Consider the following 15752-nt stretch of genomic DNA (forward strand, 5'->3'; position numbering starts at 1 on the left):
AGCAAGATAATATATAATTACAATCAATGCGCAGGGATATTTTCCAGCTATTTGCCCTCATGTTCTGTATTCTAGCAGTCGAAATAAACAAAGTGTTACTAAATTAATTGGGTGGTGGACATCTTCCCTTTCTTTCTCTGAGCGTGGAGCTGCGGTGTCAGAGGGTCGGCCGGCTCCGAGACAACAAAGCAGACCAAGGACATGGCCAAACTCTCAGAGACACAATCAGAGAAAGAGACGGAGGCAAAGTGTCAAGAGCAAGAGGGAGAAGACAACAACGAACAAAGACTCTGCACAAAGAACAAAGTTGCTGATCGACTGACACGGACTGGATCTTTTTATCATTATTTGATGGAAGTGCTGTTTTTTTTTTTTAGGCACACCAATTGGTAACACGGGGGAAACTTTTCCATGATGTAAATGTTAATTTTCTATGAATTTGTAACAACTTCCTCTCTGACTAGAGTCTGTATCAGAGATTTTGTGGAGTGAAATGTTCCTATTCAGCTGCTTTCCCTCTAAATTACTGCAGACAGGAGTTTCAACTCACCAGCCGGTGACATAAAATGTATGAACATCCACCGAATCTATTGAATGTTGTCAATGAACAAATTAATATTATGAATAATGCTCAGCCATAGTTTGAACTGTAATGGCATCTCATGTGAAATGACTGACCATCAACAGAAAACTACACTCGCTGAGTGAGGGACAAAGACCAGAGACCACCGTGCCGCTGGAACATTTTAGCTCAAATACATGGAAGCTTGATGACTTACAAACTACCGGAAGAGCTAGTTAGCGAAACTAATGTAGCTTGTGGCCACTCATATGCTAACCAGTGTAAGAATGTCAGCAACAGGAAGTCACAACAGCTGTCTGCACTAACCAGCTTGCACTTGCGTGGTCACTTCTCGGTTCCTTCAAAGATCAGCATTGTCGAGATCGTCTGTTACTGGCTAACGACACAATTTAAAGTGTCAGAGTTCAACAAAGTGGAAATGGACGTGGAAGTTTCACATCGACTTTTTTTTTACTTTGGCTCTGCAAGCAGAATTTTTTTCCATTTTAAGTGGATTTAAAAAGATTGAGATAGACTGACAGAGGGTTTCGTTTGACATTGACATTTGAGTGGTGACTCACCAACATTAGCAAAGCTTAGTAAAAGTATCAGTCCAAGAAGAAGAACCCATCTGAGCAGCTACTGATCTGGCACCTCTGTTGGCTTTGGCGTGCACGGTTGTGAGCACCTTTCTCACTCTGTGGTTGGAGTTTGGTTCAGTTTGTGTTCCAGCGTTCATCTTGTTTTCCCAGGCCTCACTTATTGTCCCAGAGCTCAGGCTATAATGACCTTCACTATATCTTACTATGGGTTACTGTTGAGACACCGTTATGACTGATAGTGGACATCCAGAGACTACTGTTATCCTCTGTTGCTGGGGTAACCAAGGTCTTATAGATAAGAAGGTAGAGAGAAGCATAAACTGAGAGAATACTCCCCAAATCCAGTCATTGTCAAGGATTAGCTAAACAGGGGAATGGACAAAACTCATGTAATATTAAGTAGGTAAGAACGTGTGATAATACAGATTTTAGTGTCTAATAGCATCTTCACATATAAATGGTCAGAATACAGTTTTGCCTTATAAGATGCGGTAAAACGTGGCAACCACGTGATACCTGGGGAAGGCATCCTCAGAACTTGGTGTGGCACCACTACGGTTCACCTGCTGTCATTGTACTGCTCATCATTTTCTCTGCAGACTTACAATAAACACCTCCGCCTGAGACATTTGAACTCCTAAACATCGTGTTTTCTTCAGCTCACAAGAATTCCAATCACACGGTTTAGGAAAAAATTAAAACTATCATTGTTGTTAAAAGAAGCTCAAGTCGGCTGTTGGTAGAAGACAGGCTCCTGGTACGATGCCTTTTCTGCCCAACCCTCCACTCTGACCTTCTCCTTAGAAAGTTTCTCGACTTCACACCGGCTTTGCTTTCTTACGTCCCAGAGACAGCCATCTCTGCGTGCACGGCAACGAGAGGTTGTTGTCAAGAGGTATGAAGACACAAGTTGTCTCGAGTGTTCAAATATATCCTGAATGCCGTAATCATTTTTTTCTTAGAAAAACCCCTTCACCTTCATGTATTTGACTGACCAGCGCAGAATGTTACACGATGCCCCTGCCAGACGACAACCCCCCTTTGTGTCAGGACCCCGGCTGTGGCAACACAGTTAGCTCATTAAAATGAATGAGGAGGCAGTTTCTCTCTCTTTTTGTTTTTGACACAGTGCTAATGACGGCCTTGGACCTTCTGACTCTTTCATTACTTTTGTATAAAGCCTCACAGACCAGCCGGGAAGGAAAACATCACTGTGTTGTCTGCCTGATTTCTGGGCACTGACGTTTTAAAAATTCCAACACCACCATTTGGAGCTGCCAACGGTGCCCAGAGCCGCTTTCTGTAAGGTGTTCAGGGCATTCACTCTTTGTTCTCACCCTCTATTATTGATAAAAGGGTTAGGTGAATGCTGCCTTCCTCTACTCTTGTTTCTCTCGTTCGAGCTGTCACCGTCCAGGAAAGCCAGGGTGGCTGCAGGTGTGCAGTGAAACAGTCAAGGTCAGAGCCAGACAGGCACAGAGAAAAGAACAAAATGAGGAAAAAGAAATGTGCTTTTGCGCTTTTACACCGAGGAACCAGAATGTTCCAAGAATCATGTTGGGTTTCTACCAATGATTAATGAAACGGGATTGAAAAGGAATGAACGGGAGAACAAATAAATAAAATAAAGTAAAATGTACAGATGATACACTGATTGTGAACAGTTTTAAAATAACAATCCTTCCTGACAGTCTGGAGAAAACCTCTGAATTGAATTGCTGTGCACTGTGTTCTCTCCCTCTTTTTCTTTTTTGTGTTAGGAAAGAAGTTTGTTTCCGAAGTTTAACACCACCGAATTGTTTTTAATTGGGCTGAAAATAAAGCACTCATGCAGCCAAGTGTGGAGGAAAGTGAATGGTCTGAGGTCAACAAAAATTTTCAAAATGACATTTTGAAAATGTCGTCGCCTTCTTTTTTTTTTTCTCTCTTGTTTATCATAATGGGATGGTGTCTCTCCCATTTCATGAACAGTACCCTCTTTTTTCTCTTCATTTCCTTTGTTCCCCAGTCTCCTGCTCGACTCCTACACTGTCACAGCTCGGGCAGGAAGGCAGAAGGAGGAACACGAGGGGGAGATGGGAGTTTGTGATGATGACGGCGGGGAGTACGTATGAATGCAACAAGAACGAAAAGTACATCAGACGGGTTGATTGACTGATGAATAAGATTATTGAGGAAAGAAAACAAAAGAGATGTGCACGTTTGAGGTTTCACATTCACGCCACATTCGCGCTAAATGTTTTTATTTGTTATCTGATCAAAGGGCATTCATCTCTCGGGATAATACGCACGGTCACACTGGGTTTATCTTCGGTGTGCTGCATAGATCTTTTCTGACATAGCTTTGTGTTCTTTACTGTATCATTGATAGCTTCTGTCCAACGAGTTTGAAAAATGTCTCGGGGGTCCTTGGGAGTTTTCCAAAATGGCATTCATAACAGTGTAAAAGATTAAACCTGTGTGGTGGCATTCATGTGACTCACCGTGACTTCTCGCAGGCTGCAGAGCTGTGAGAGATAAACATGTGGAGATAAAATATAACGTGCAGCTGGGCATTGATCAACGCTGCTGCGGGATGAACACCTAATAACTCCACTTCATGGTGCATTTTTATTGAAGAAAAAAAACAAAAAAAGAAAAACATTTTCACAGCAAAAATGCATGTTTGAGTGTGACATGGCCTCCGAGTAGAATCTATAAGGTTCTGACCAAAGATGTGGTATGAATTAGAAATAAGGGTGTCTATGGGGCAACAGCCCTTTGCACCTAATACTGGAACTCAAATTTAAATTCTAATAATCAAAAATCGTTGTTTTATTTTATGTGCTTTTTATTGTCCTCCAGGGGCATGGATTCTTTTTTTCTTTTTTTTATCAGCACTGAAATTTAAGTGGTGCAATATGTGTCTGGAGGATTTTAATTTCAACAGCCGAACAGCCAGTTTGGAACAGACTACCACTGAGCATTAAACCAGTTGCAGAGCTGATGTCTTCTGTTAGCCCCAAACTTTAAAAAAAAACAAAAACAACTTGAATCTAGTGGGGATCAGTGATGATGTTGTTGATGAACAAGTCGTGTACACGACACTGACACATCATCTCCTTTTAAGTTGATATAAGAAACTTGTTAGCAAACAGCTGCTTATTTGCACATCAAACGGTTACGGAGCGGCGTTAGCATTTATTTAGAGCTGTGTTTCTGATCACCCGGTGAAACGAGGCTTTTACCTGACACTCACAGCATTTGGATGTAAAAAAAAATAATAAAACAATTTAACCACACAAGGCGCTGCTTGTTGCTGCTGGTAGAAGGGTAGGCTCATGGAGTGCTGGTTTTTAAATGTGGTCTATTTTCTTCCATTCTCTGACAAAGGGTAAATCTATGGGAGAGATTGACTCACCGCGGGTGTTGCTGGAGAGGCGTTTGCGTTGGCTGGTGGACGTGTTGTGCGGAAGCAGCGTGTTCTGCTGGTGGTTGCTGTCGATGGGACTTGTGGCGATGATGTTGTCCTTGTATTTGTTCATCAGGGCCAGCTTGGTGTTGTCACTCACTGTGGAGAAGTGGGATGTAATTACAAACGAGGAAATGAAAGAAAAAAACAAAAAAAAAGAACAGCAGAAGGAGGAGGAGGAGAGGCACAATCTAAAGGTCTTTCTCTCAAAATTGAGAAAGCAGCCACTTGTCAAATAATACGTTGTTCTTGTTCTTGGTTTTTAAAACCTCAATGTAGCAAACATACAGTAAAGTAATCCAGCATGTTGTTAACCACGGGAGTCACACAGAATTAAAGAGTGAGAAAAGCTGGCATGAAATTAAAACTCATTAAGGGAATATACAGAAAGCATTTAAGTCTCAGAGGATGAAATCGTCGGCTTTGGTAGATATGAAGAGATGAAGTTCCCCAGTAACAATAAAAAAAAAGGGGGATGGCAATGTCTGTCGGCTGATTGGTCAGTCCACTATTTGATGAAGTTGAACAATGGTCCCTATAGAATGAATCCTGTTGACCTTGTTGACACCCTGACTTTTCCCTCCACCGGCACCATCAGGCTGACACTCTTGGCTTTTAGTAAAATGTCTCGTCACTTACTTGATAAACTGCTGTGACATTTGGTTCAGATATCCATGATCCCCAGAGGATGAATCTTAATGTGTTTTTGACGATACCCTGACTTCTCCTGTGCTGCCACTGTGAGGTTTACATCCATGGCTCTGAGTCAGATTGGGGGGATTTGCATGTGATTTGATACACACATTCATGTTTTCCTCAGGATGAATCATAATCACTTTGGTAATTACATACAGTGATTGTAATCAACCTCAGCTGTACTTTGTGTTTAATGCTAATTAGCAACTTTAGCATGCTAACAAAGCAAACTTTAACAATCCTACAGTTCTATTGCTGATTTTGTCAAACCGACTATCTACCTATAGATTTTGCTCCTCTCATAGACAGACAACTCCAGCTGAATCTAAATGGCAGCTCTCAATCAAATCTGAGCTCTCTTGCACATGAACTGACACTGAAACAACTCACAGCTCCCCAAATAACACTTAGCAGGCGTGTGTCCAATAACTTTTGCCCTAAACTTCAGGCATCATGTGCCAAATATGTCTCCCACACAGTTCTTTCTATATTGATGTAAAACTATTCAAATAGATTTGGCACTTTGAGGTGGGATCCATCTCATTTCAAACTGAATGTGCTGAGGCACTGAGACTTAAAGGTGCCATATTGTATAAAGTGAGATTTCCATGTCTTTTTTGATTATAAAGCAGGTCTAGCTTCTATATTAATACTGTGAAAGTATCAAAGCCTCAGGCCACAGAGAAATGCACACAGCCTGTATTCAGAAACTGAGCCTTAAAACCAGCCGTCAGGACTTCTGCAACTTTGTGATGTCACAACAAAGCAGTCACCAAGCCCCGCCCACCTGGACCCACCATCCAAACCTTTGCAGGATTCGTTTTCTCTGAGTGTTTTTACCTGAAATCTGCTATATTTTTATTAGATCACTCAGACAACAGTCAGCCAATCAGAGGAGAGGCTCGAAGCCTCCTCTCTTCTTTTGGTTCTTGAAACCACAAATATATCTTGTCATGGATCAACACTTCAAATAAAACACAGCAGAGGTGGAAAATATGGGACCTTTAAGATAAAAAAATGTTTAACTGTCCAAATATTTATGGTGTTGACTGTATTTTGCAACATTTAAAAAGAGATTTGATGCAACATTGTAGCCATTCCACCAGGTACAATGCACCACTACACTTTTTTGAAGCAATACAAATTTAACTTATGAAAATGGGCATGAGTTAATAGTGACATATCAATATTCTTTTTTTTACCTATTACTTAGAAGAGCTGCCAAACATTATTTTTTTTCATTTTTGCCTTTATTCTAAGGACAGTGAGAGATAGACAGGAAAAGTCAGGGAGAGAGAGGGGATGACATGCAGCAAAGGTTCCACAAGTTGGACTTGAACACATGGCCGCTGCGTCCAGGACCGAGCCCATGTGGCATGTGCTCAACCAGGTGAGTCACGAGGCGCCCCCCCACCCACACACCCACACACACACACCCCCTAATGCCATTTTCTAAGTGAGATCTCCAGTTGTTGAATATTCCATGCGTGGCATTCCCTGCATCGTCTATTTCTTTAGTCCATCGCATTAACCATCTTAAATGCATAATGCCGCAGGATTACTCTCCCTCCATCACTTCTGGGGTGGGGCTGTTTGGTTACGGTGAGAGAGCTCACACACGCTGTTCTTATAAAAAGATCCAATCTCTTGATGAATCAGAGCACTGAATCTGCTGCTAATTGAAATTCTGAAGGTATACCTGCATCAAAACTACTCCACTTCATAGACTAATTCTCATGGGAGTGGTGCTCAACTCAAACATCCACTGATCATGAAAAATATAGTCTCCAAAACAAGTTCTTGGCAGGCATGGAAACCTTTTGATTATTCAAAGTGTGAGGAATAAACCCGTCTAAAGAATACCTGCAGTTTTCATATTTACATCCGATGTAGTGTCTCGCATTATGAAAACAGATGAACAATTACCTCATTTGTCTTTTCTGTCCCTGCTCTCATGTATGTGAAACTCACATTTTAGTCATCTGTCACTGGGTTTACATTCACTTAGGTGATAACATCCCTCCTATATGAGAAAATAAAACATGTTAAGGTATTTAATTAAAAATCCAATTAGTTTTCTTCAGTTTCATGCTGATTATTTCAATTATTGCATTTGCGTTAATGTAATTATACAGTTTCCTGCTTGGAAAATAATTCATCTTATATCATCATACCCACCCCAGTGCTGACAAATGTAACCTTTTTGACATACTGTCTTATTACTCTGTTTTTATTAAAAAATTGTATGGCTGCAGAGGAGGGGAAAAAAACGTAAAGCTATAACTAAGATAAGTGAAAGCTTCAACCAAACAGCAGAGTTAGTTTGTAATTTAAAATGATCAGAAAAGTTTTATAGGGACAGTAGAAGAAGCACTTAACACTCCTATATCCCCAGCCTATATAAACACATTGTATGCTATAAGCACATTAACTAAACATACTTTATGCTCATATCTGAGGTTGATAATGTGTAGATGGTTATAATGAAAAAAACTATATTATCTTAAAATGTTATTGTGGTAAAAAGATTTTGTACAAGAAGCCTTTTCAGCCACTTGAGGGCAACAAAACAATGTTGACACAACCTTGACACATTATCACCTTATAAAGTGGGTGCATGAACTCATCACTTGAACATGCAAGTGAACTGATGTTTGTCTGTATCAAACAGGCATTACTAGTGTTTCCATCCAGCTGTTTTTATTAGAGGCTTGGGCCGATATTTGATAATATCGAATATTACGATATTTCTCACCATATGCAATATTTTTCATGTGGCATGTGACAAATAATATTATGATAATAACGTAAATCGCACGTCTAGTTTTCATGCGCATTTTTAATACGCACATTAAAAACCTGAGTGAAAGACGGATTGATGACGTGGCCAAATGTATTGGTGCCACTACTCCTAATAATTATAATGATTTTCAACTTTCCTGAAAAGTGCTGAAATTAAAATCCTGTCATGCATATCTGTGTCTTTGGTTTGCAAAGACTAAAATAAAGAAGCCATGAAAAGAGCTGAATTCTTGCTTATTTCTTATCATAAGATCTAAAATGGCCTGGAAAAGTTATTGGTACCTCACAAGCTGATTATTGTCTCCTCTTAGTATTAGTATGGAGTTTGGTATCATTACACTGAACATGGACAAGAGGGTAATGAAATGAAAGAAAGGTAGATGCTGAGAGATCATCTCTAAGCAGCTTGATGTTCTTCACAGATGCTAATATTATTAAGATTATTACTGTCCAGGGAGCCGACCACAAGAGGAAAACTGACTCCACATTGAACAGAAGGATAGTTTGAATGATAGAAGAAGGAAAACTTCAAAACAGATACAAGCTGACCTAAAAAAAAAAAAAAATCAAAGTACAATAATGTCCAGTCGCACCATACATCACTTCCTGAATGAGAGTGGGCTAAAATAGGCGACTTCTGAAAGTAGAAACATAAAAACAGCCTGGAGTTTGCTAAAATACACGAATAACCCACAAAGCCTCAGGAGGAATGTCCTTTGGACAGATGAAACTAAATTGGAGCTTTTTGGTCACATCAGCTCGCTGTTCGCAGAGGAAAAAAAATGAAGCTTTCAAAGAAAAGAACATCATCCCCACTGTGAAACATGGACGAGGCTCAGTTATGTTATGGGGGCGCTTTGCTGTGTCTGGCACAGAGTACCTTGAATCTGTGCAGCTCACAATGAAATCAGAAGATTATCAAGCCATTCTTGAGAGAAACACAGTGGCCAGTGTCGGTGACACATGAACGCCAATCGATCCGTGGCGAGTCCCTCCCCCAGCTTTGTGTTTTCACTCAAACACGTGCACATCCAGAATCAAATAGCGCTCTGACATCTGTTTCATGTGAACTTCAGCATAAAGAATATCAATTAAAGACTTTAGGAGTTTAATGTAAAAGATTTCCTCGTCAGTGTGTCAATAAAACAGTCATGTGTTAATCAGGTCGTCTACTCTCTGAACAAGAAGTCGCAGAGAGATGTAACCATTATGACAACAAGCAGCAGGTGCTGGAAATAACCAAAACTCATCATTAGCTTTTTAGCATTAAAGCTTGATTATTACAGCCACATGGGGACAGACGTAAACACACAACCCCCTGACAGACGTTAGTTCATATCACATATTGCCTCAGCAAACTGTTGCCGAACAGACACAGAGCAACATTAGTGGTCATTTGAAGTTGTGTGTGTGGCCACTTGATGAACGCAAGTATGAAGGGTTTGGTCTGCAACGACTCCACACAGAAAAAATATCTGGCTTTCACTGCTGAATCTGCTCTCGAGTGTCTTCTTCTTCTACTTTGTCTGCCGTTTAGAAGTGCAAGTACTACATAGTGGATTTATCTGAGATGTTTTTTAACTCAACACTGCTGCTGCTGCTGCTGCTGCTGGAAGTCAGGTTACAAAGAGGTGAGACTGAACAACACAGGAAATGTTCTATATAAAATAAATAAAAAAAAACCTACATAGCGAGTGATGAGTAATTCTGTGCATGCTCTCACTGCAAGCGACCTCTTTCACATTACATCTACACCAATGAGCCAAAACATTGCTAGCGCTCACAGGTGAAGCAAATAACCATTATCTTGTAACAGCGGCACATTTCAAGGTCTGGGACATGTAAGACCGTTAGTCAATTAGAGCTTCTGTGGAGAAAGTCGCAGAAAATTTTAATGATGGTTATGGGAGGAATGTGTCACAACACTGAAACACTGAATGCATCGCACCCTGCTGCGTGTGGGGATGTGTAGCCACAGGCCGGAGCTCGCTCTGGTCATAATGCAGTCTATTTGATTCGCCGTTAATTTAAATAATATTGTTTAGTGAAGCTTTAAGGCTGCTTTTTATTTTGTTTTGTTTTATACTCTGTCTCTTCTGACCTTGCTGTTTGTGCATCTGTCAACTTACCAGGTGCGAGGTCCATATTATTCTTGTCATTACAGCCCTGGAGGGAGTCCAGGGTACGGGTGACTTGGCTGGCAAACTCCTCGCCGCCGTTCATACATTCCCTCTGCAGATGGTGACGTAGGTCAGTAATGTCGTACTCATACCTGGGGATGAGGCAGACATCAATTACTGTCATGTTATTCTGACTTACCTACATTAGAATAAATATCAGTCAACAAGTCGAACCAATGTAAAATGTCATTTTTTATATATAATCTGGTCACTTTCAGATAATTCATGTGCTCATTTTTTCAGATTTCATTCATCCACCATCCACCCAAACCCCGCCTGTACCCATCCAGAATCGGGGTCTCCCGGATGCTGAGGGTGCCGCTGGAGTTCGGCCCCTGACCCCGGGAGTTCCTCAGGCTCTCCCGGGCCTGGCCTCCCATCAGCACTGAGGGGATGTAGTGGATCTCATTAGCCGCCTCGGCGCTGGCGCTCTTCTGGGGCTGAGGGATGCGGCGGCGTTTACACCAGCGCCTGCGGGTGTAGAGGATCAGGACCAGGCAGAGGATGGACAGCAGAAGGGCGATCATCCCGCCCTGAGGGGGAAGAGGGCGGCATTTGGAGCGGAGACAGAAAAAAAAAAGGGAGAAGAGAAAAAAGCAGAGAGACAGAGAGAGAGAGAGAGAGTCAAAGGCGAGAACAGAGTCCGAGACTCTTGCCAAGTAGAATACGGATCAAAGTCACAGTCACGATGCCAACAGTACAATCTGAAAAACATTGCCAATGCAATTTAGAGAATAACACATACAGTGTTTCTAAACGACAGTCGCTCTCATGCTACTGTGCAAACGTTTCACCTTGAAACAAAGGACAGGGAAGTTCAGAACATGGCTGCTGACGGATTGTTAGTGATTTAAAGCCATGTGGAATGTGTGCAAAGGTCAACAGCTATAACACACTACTTATATTCAGGGATTAGTTCTCTTTAAACAGACTGGACACCCACTGAACATATAAGATCAATGCTAAACCATTCTTAACTTTTTGAAGGAATAATTTGATGATTTTGGGAAATATTCTCATTTGTTCTTTCACACCTGTATAATAACTATTGAATGTAGCTGCAGTCAGCAGCCGCTTCGCTTGCCTTAGCATCTAGACTGGAAACAAGGGGGGAAGCAGCTCTTTCTCATTTATTTAATCTGTGCAAGAAGAATAAAAATCACAAGTTGTGGTTTAATAGCCGATCATGTTCTGGACTGTTTCATGGCCGAGCGCAGTAACTTCCCGGACTCCTGCCGGTTTCCTGGCATTCTCACAGCGATGACAAGACTTGACGCGCGCAGAGATCGAAGATACTCCGCTGACATTTGACATTTCTTTCTTTTGTTTTCCATGTATTTCAGGGATGACAAAGTCAGCTGGCGCAGATAAGATGCTGGGAATGGCTGATTGAAAATTCAGATAATGACGGACGAACCCTGTCTGTAAAAACCATATGCTAAGTAGCTTTCACTGTGTACAGTAAGAGTTTTATTTCTTTTTGGCAGGTTCAGTTTCATTCATCTCTAATGGAGGCCATCAGCATTTGCAAAGTAACCACTGGTTGCTTTTCGTTCCCCCGTCTGACGTCTTTTTTAGCGATGCTGCCACATTTCCAGATAACAGACATCAACTCGGCCCAAGTTGCATCAAACTGGAATCATCATCATTTCTAAAGTTTCCTCCTCAGAGCCGTGTGATCTACACGGGTCAACTGACTATCACAAAAGCTGTTTACTGGAAATACAGAAGATGGAAGTTTATTGTGACTTTAAATATCAGCTCAGGGATGTACTCCAGGAAGCACTGATACCAGATGACTGGGTCATTTCACATGACCACTTTTATTTTACTCATTTCCTGTCTGATTTTAATGACTTATGAGGCAGTTTCTGGGGTTGGGGGGATGCAGCAGCATCCACAACCTAAGGGTGTGGAGGACGGGCGTGGGCACTAGATGGACAGATGAAGGACATTGAGCCTGTCCCGAGGACAGGTTAGCAGGGGGACAGAGACAGAATCTGACAGGAAGTGGAGAGGAAGAGAGAAGAGAGACAGAGAGAGTCAAAGACGGAGCGGAAAAGGCGAGAGCAAGCAGAGTCAGAGAATCTGGCCAAGGAGGCGGATATGGATCACAGTCAAGTCAAGTCAAAAGCACATAGCCTGTGGAAACACAGGGGAAGAGACAAGGGTTGTCAGTTTGAATATCAGACCATATTTCCCCATGAAAGAAAACAGTGAGAGCAGATTTCTGGGCAGTTTGATTTTACTCCTTCTTTATCTAATTCCATTATTTGCATTTGTAAGGTTACAGAAAGGAACAATTTAGAGAAAAGTGACAGGAACAAGATAAAACGCAGACACGACTATAATTTGGACTTGAAGACATAATGCTGCCTGTACAGTATGCGCAATTTACCACATCCTCGTGCCTAATCTGATGCTACCCAGCTGAGAGCGGAAATCAAAATCGGATACTTTGTACAATTTGAAAAATGTCAAAAAGAGTTATGAAAATGTCAAGGTGACAGCACAAAGAGATAGAGAGACGGCAGCAATTTGCCACTGGAGATGGGTTTAAAAAAAAGAAAAAAGAAGAGTGAATCCATCTCAGTCAGACAGTTACAAGCCCATTTAAAATTAGAACAAAAAGAACTGGGTCTCCCTCCAGCCAGATGCATACAGATGTTACTGTCTTTACTGGCTGAACAACACTCACCCTGTCATGACGCACAGTGATCCAGAATTTCACTTGTGTTTTCCTTTCTTTTTTTTTTAATGTAATTAAAAATTCTAAAAACAAAACGAGCTACCTAATGACATTTGACAATAGTCAAAAACAAACAGTATAATGACAAGGATTAAGTGAAAACCGATTTAAAAAGAATGAAAGAAATACATTTGAATTAAACTCCAGCACAGGTTCAGTCAAACAAGCAGGGTTACAGAAAGATAAGCAAAAATGATGAAAGGAAAAATGGATTTTAATCAGTAATTAACATTTAAAAGATCCCTTTTTCAAATATATTAGGAGTTCCCTGGCAGAATAAAAATGTGGGTTTCAGATGCTCATATTAATTTAAAGCGGAGGTCTATTTGCATAAATTGTTTGCTTAATCTGCATAGTCAAGGACATTAACAAATGACAGCCTGATATGAGGCCACTTACGCAGGAAATCTCCGTGCACGGTGGTCAGAGAGGAGACCACAGTCATTTGCTTTTGAATGATTACATTTTCAGCACTTCAGAAAGTCACTGATGAAGTGTCTCCAGTTCACGCTCACACAGAACAATGACCGCATGCCGAATCATGCATTATGTTACCCAGCAAAAAAAGGGTAACATCACATCTACACATCTGCATTTCTATGTCTTCAGTCTCCTTGTGAGATGCGACAAAATGAAGCTGTGCTTGATGACGTACGTGTGATAGTGATAGTTCGGGTTATTTGACGTGCGGTTGTGTGAGGTAGTTATCTATCGTCAGTAGATTCAGATCAGTGCGCTCCCAGTTTAGAGAAGCAGCACTGTTTTAGCCTTTAAAACAAATGCCCACAGAAAAAAGATAACATCAGTTTAAATCACTTTGATTGTACGCTTTATTTTGAATATTTTCACCACTTTATCTTGATGTCATCTTGGAACTACATTTTTTCAACCGCTGAATGATCGTATTCCTACGCACAAGCGCTCCTACGTACCTACACTCAGCTCTGTCTGACTCAAACAGCTGATCTGTGGTAACCGTAGATCCGAGTCTACTGCACGTACAAATAACCCAAACACACATTTCATGCTTAAAGCTGCACTAATCAATATTCTGTATTACCAGTGGATGAAATAACGATGTAATGTCACTTACGTACTAACAAAGATTTTTCACCAAACTCTGCAGTCTCTACAAAGAATATTAGCATCTTTAATTTTACCTTATTCATTTCTTATTGTTTTGGTTTTTGCAGGCTGTCTAGGTTCAGCCTCACAAGTCTCATCGAGCTCATTTCCAGTTGCAACAGGAAGCTATTTTAAAGAAAAAGGCTCTAATATTCCCACTCTGTAATATCTAGCATTTAGCATTAATCTGCTAAATAAGACAGATATTTCTCTCAGGAGTTGGTGAAGGCCAAAACAAAGCTAGCAGGAGAGTAAACTTAAGGTCGCCAGGAAATATTCTTTTTTTAAACTTTTTAAGTAAATAAAGTAAATTAAATTTACTGCAGTCACTTTATTATACCATCGATTGATTCTTGTCCCAGTCCTCAGTGTTAAATGCAACTATGGTTCTGTCTGTGCCTTTCTGTGGTGACTTTGCCTTGTAAAGCACAAGGTAACATCATATTCACTCTTCACTTTCACTCCAGAGGCCCCTCCTGCTCAGACGTAACTGTCTGATGTCCGTTTCATTCTTTCCGACCGTCCCAAATGAATGATGGAAATCCTGGTGTTACCGACCGTGGTGGCTACAATCTAAAATTCATAGCTCTACGTTTCGAGTTGTAATTTGAAGAGAGAGATTAAAAGTGTGCAACCAACAGCAGATGACGGCGGCTCCAGTGATACACAATACCACCTGCGTAGACATCTGTATTGATTAAAAGTGAGACGGGGCGACTAAAAAATGTGTCTGAAACACGTCCGGTGTAGAAGGAGAGAGGGGGAGGTGGAAGGACACTGGATAAACGATCTGTCAGAACGGTGAGGGGGGGGTGGTGGGGTGGGAGAGTTAATTTTGGTAATAGGAGTGGCCTAACACAGGGGGATTTGAATGCAATTTTATATATGTGTAAACATGTTCACACATACTTTTGCTGAACAATGACACATTCTCTCTGATAAACGAATGTCTCATCATTTTATTGTTGGAAAAGAGGTTTAATCCGACTGTTGTTGTAATTAATACGGTAAAATAAAGAGTAATGTTGAGGAATTTTTCTAACTTGACAAGTGAGCATTTAAACTATTAAAGCCGAGATTTAATGTTGAGCACCGCCGTTGTTTCATTCATCACTGACTAAACTGGAATAAGATGTCAAATGTCAAGTACTTCCAACGGTTCTCAATCAAATCTACCTCAGTGACAAATGTAATTCAAAGCCATCAACATGCATTAGCGCCCGTGCACAGAAGGGCTAATACAGACGATATGGAAAAAACAGTCTAATGCCAGGCATTACTTGGAATCAAAGTGAGGACTAAGTGGACTGTGTCCTCTTATAGAGCCAATAAAACCAAACCACATATCAAAGCATGCCAGCGCTCGAGGCCCATAATCCACTTACTAACGGATGAGGATGATGTTATAATGGCTCCAGTGCTCCTTATGACTTACACTCCTGTCATGTAAGTTCTGAATGGAAGAGAGAAGACATGGCCTTTCTCAGTCTGACAGAGCAGGCATGGTATTAGCACTGAGCTATCAATCTGTCACTTAGTCTTTGGATACAAGGCATTAAGACGCAGGGAAGGCGGAAAGATCTAG

The 15752-nt window shown here is 41.0% G+C and overlaps 1 protein-coding gene across 1 annotated transcript in view; it reads right to left on the reverse strand.

The window, feature by feature from the left end:
• The window catches only part of astn1 (astrotactin 1), a 376673-nt gene that overhangs the window by 281833 nt on the left and 79088 nt on the right, over positions 1 to 15752 (reverse strand). The window contains exons 3-6 of the mRNA XM_022748096.1: positions 10576 to 10826; positions 10243 to 10385; positions 4565 to 4714; positions 3648 to 3671 (exon numbers count right to left, since the gene is read on the reverse strand). Coding sequence (XP_022603817.1) covers positions 3648 to 3671; positions 4565 to 4714; positions 10243 to 10385; positions 10576 to 10826 — 568 coding nt within the window. The remainder of the gene's footprint in view (positions 1 to 3647; positions 3672 to 4564; positions 4715 to 10242; positions 10386 to 10575; positions 10827 to 15752) is intronic.

Source organism: Seriola dumerili, unplaced genomic scaffold (assembly GCF_002260705.1).
Source record: "Seriola dumerili isolate Sdu_G_001 unplaced genomic scaffold, Sdu_1.0 BDQW01000116.1, whole genome shotgun sequence".
NCBI lineage: Eukaryota > Metazoa > Chordata > Actinopteri > Carangiformes > Carangidae > Seriola > Seriola dumerili.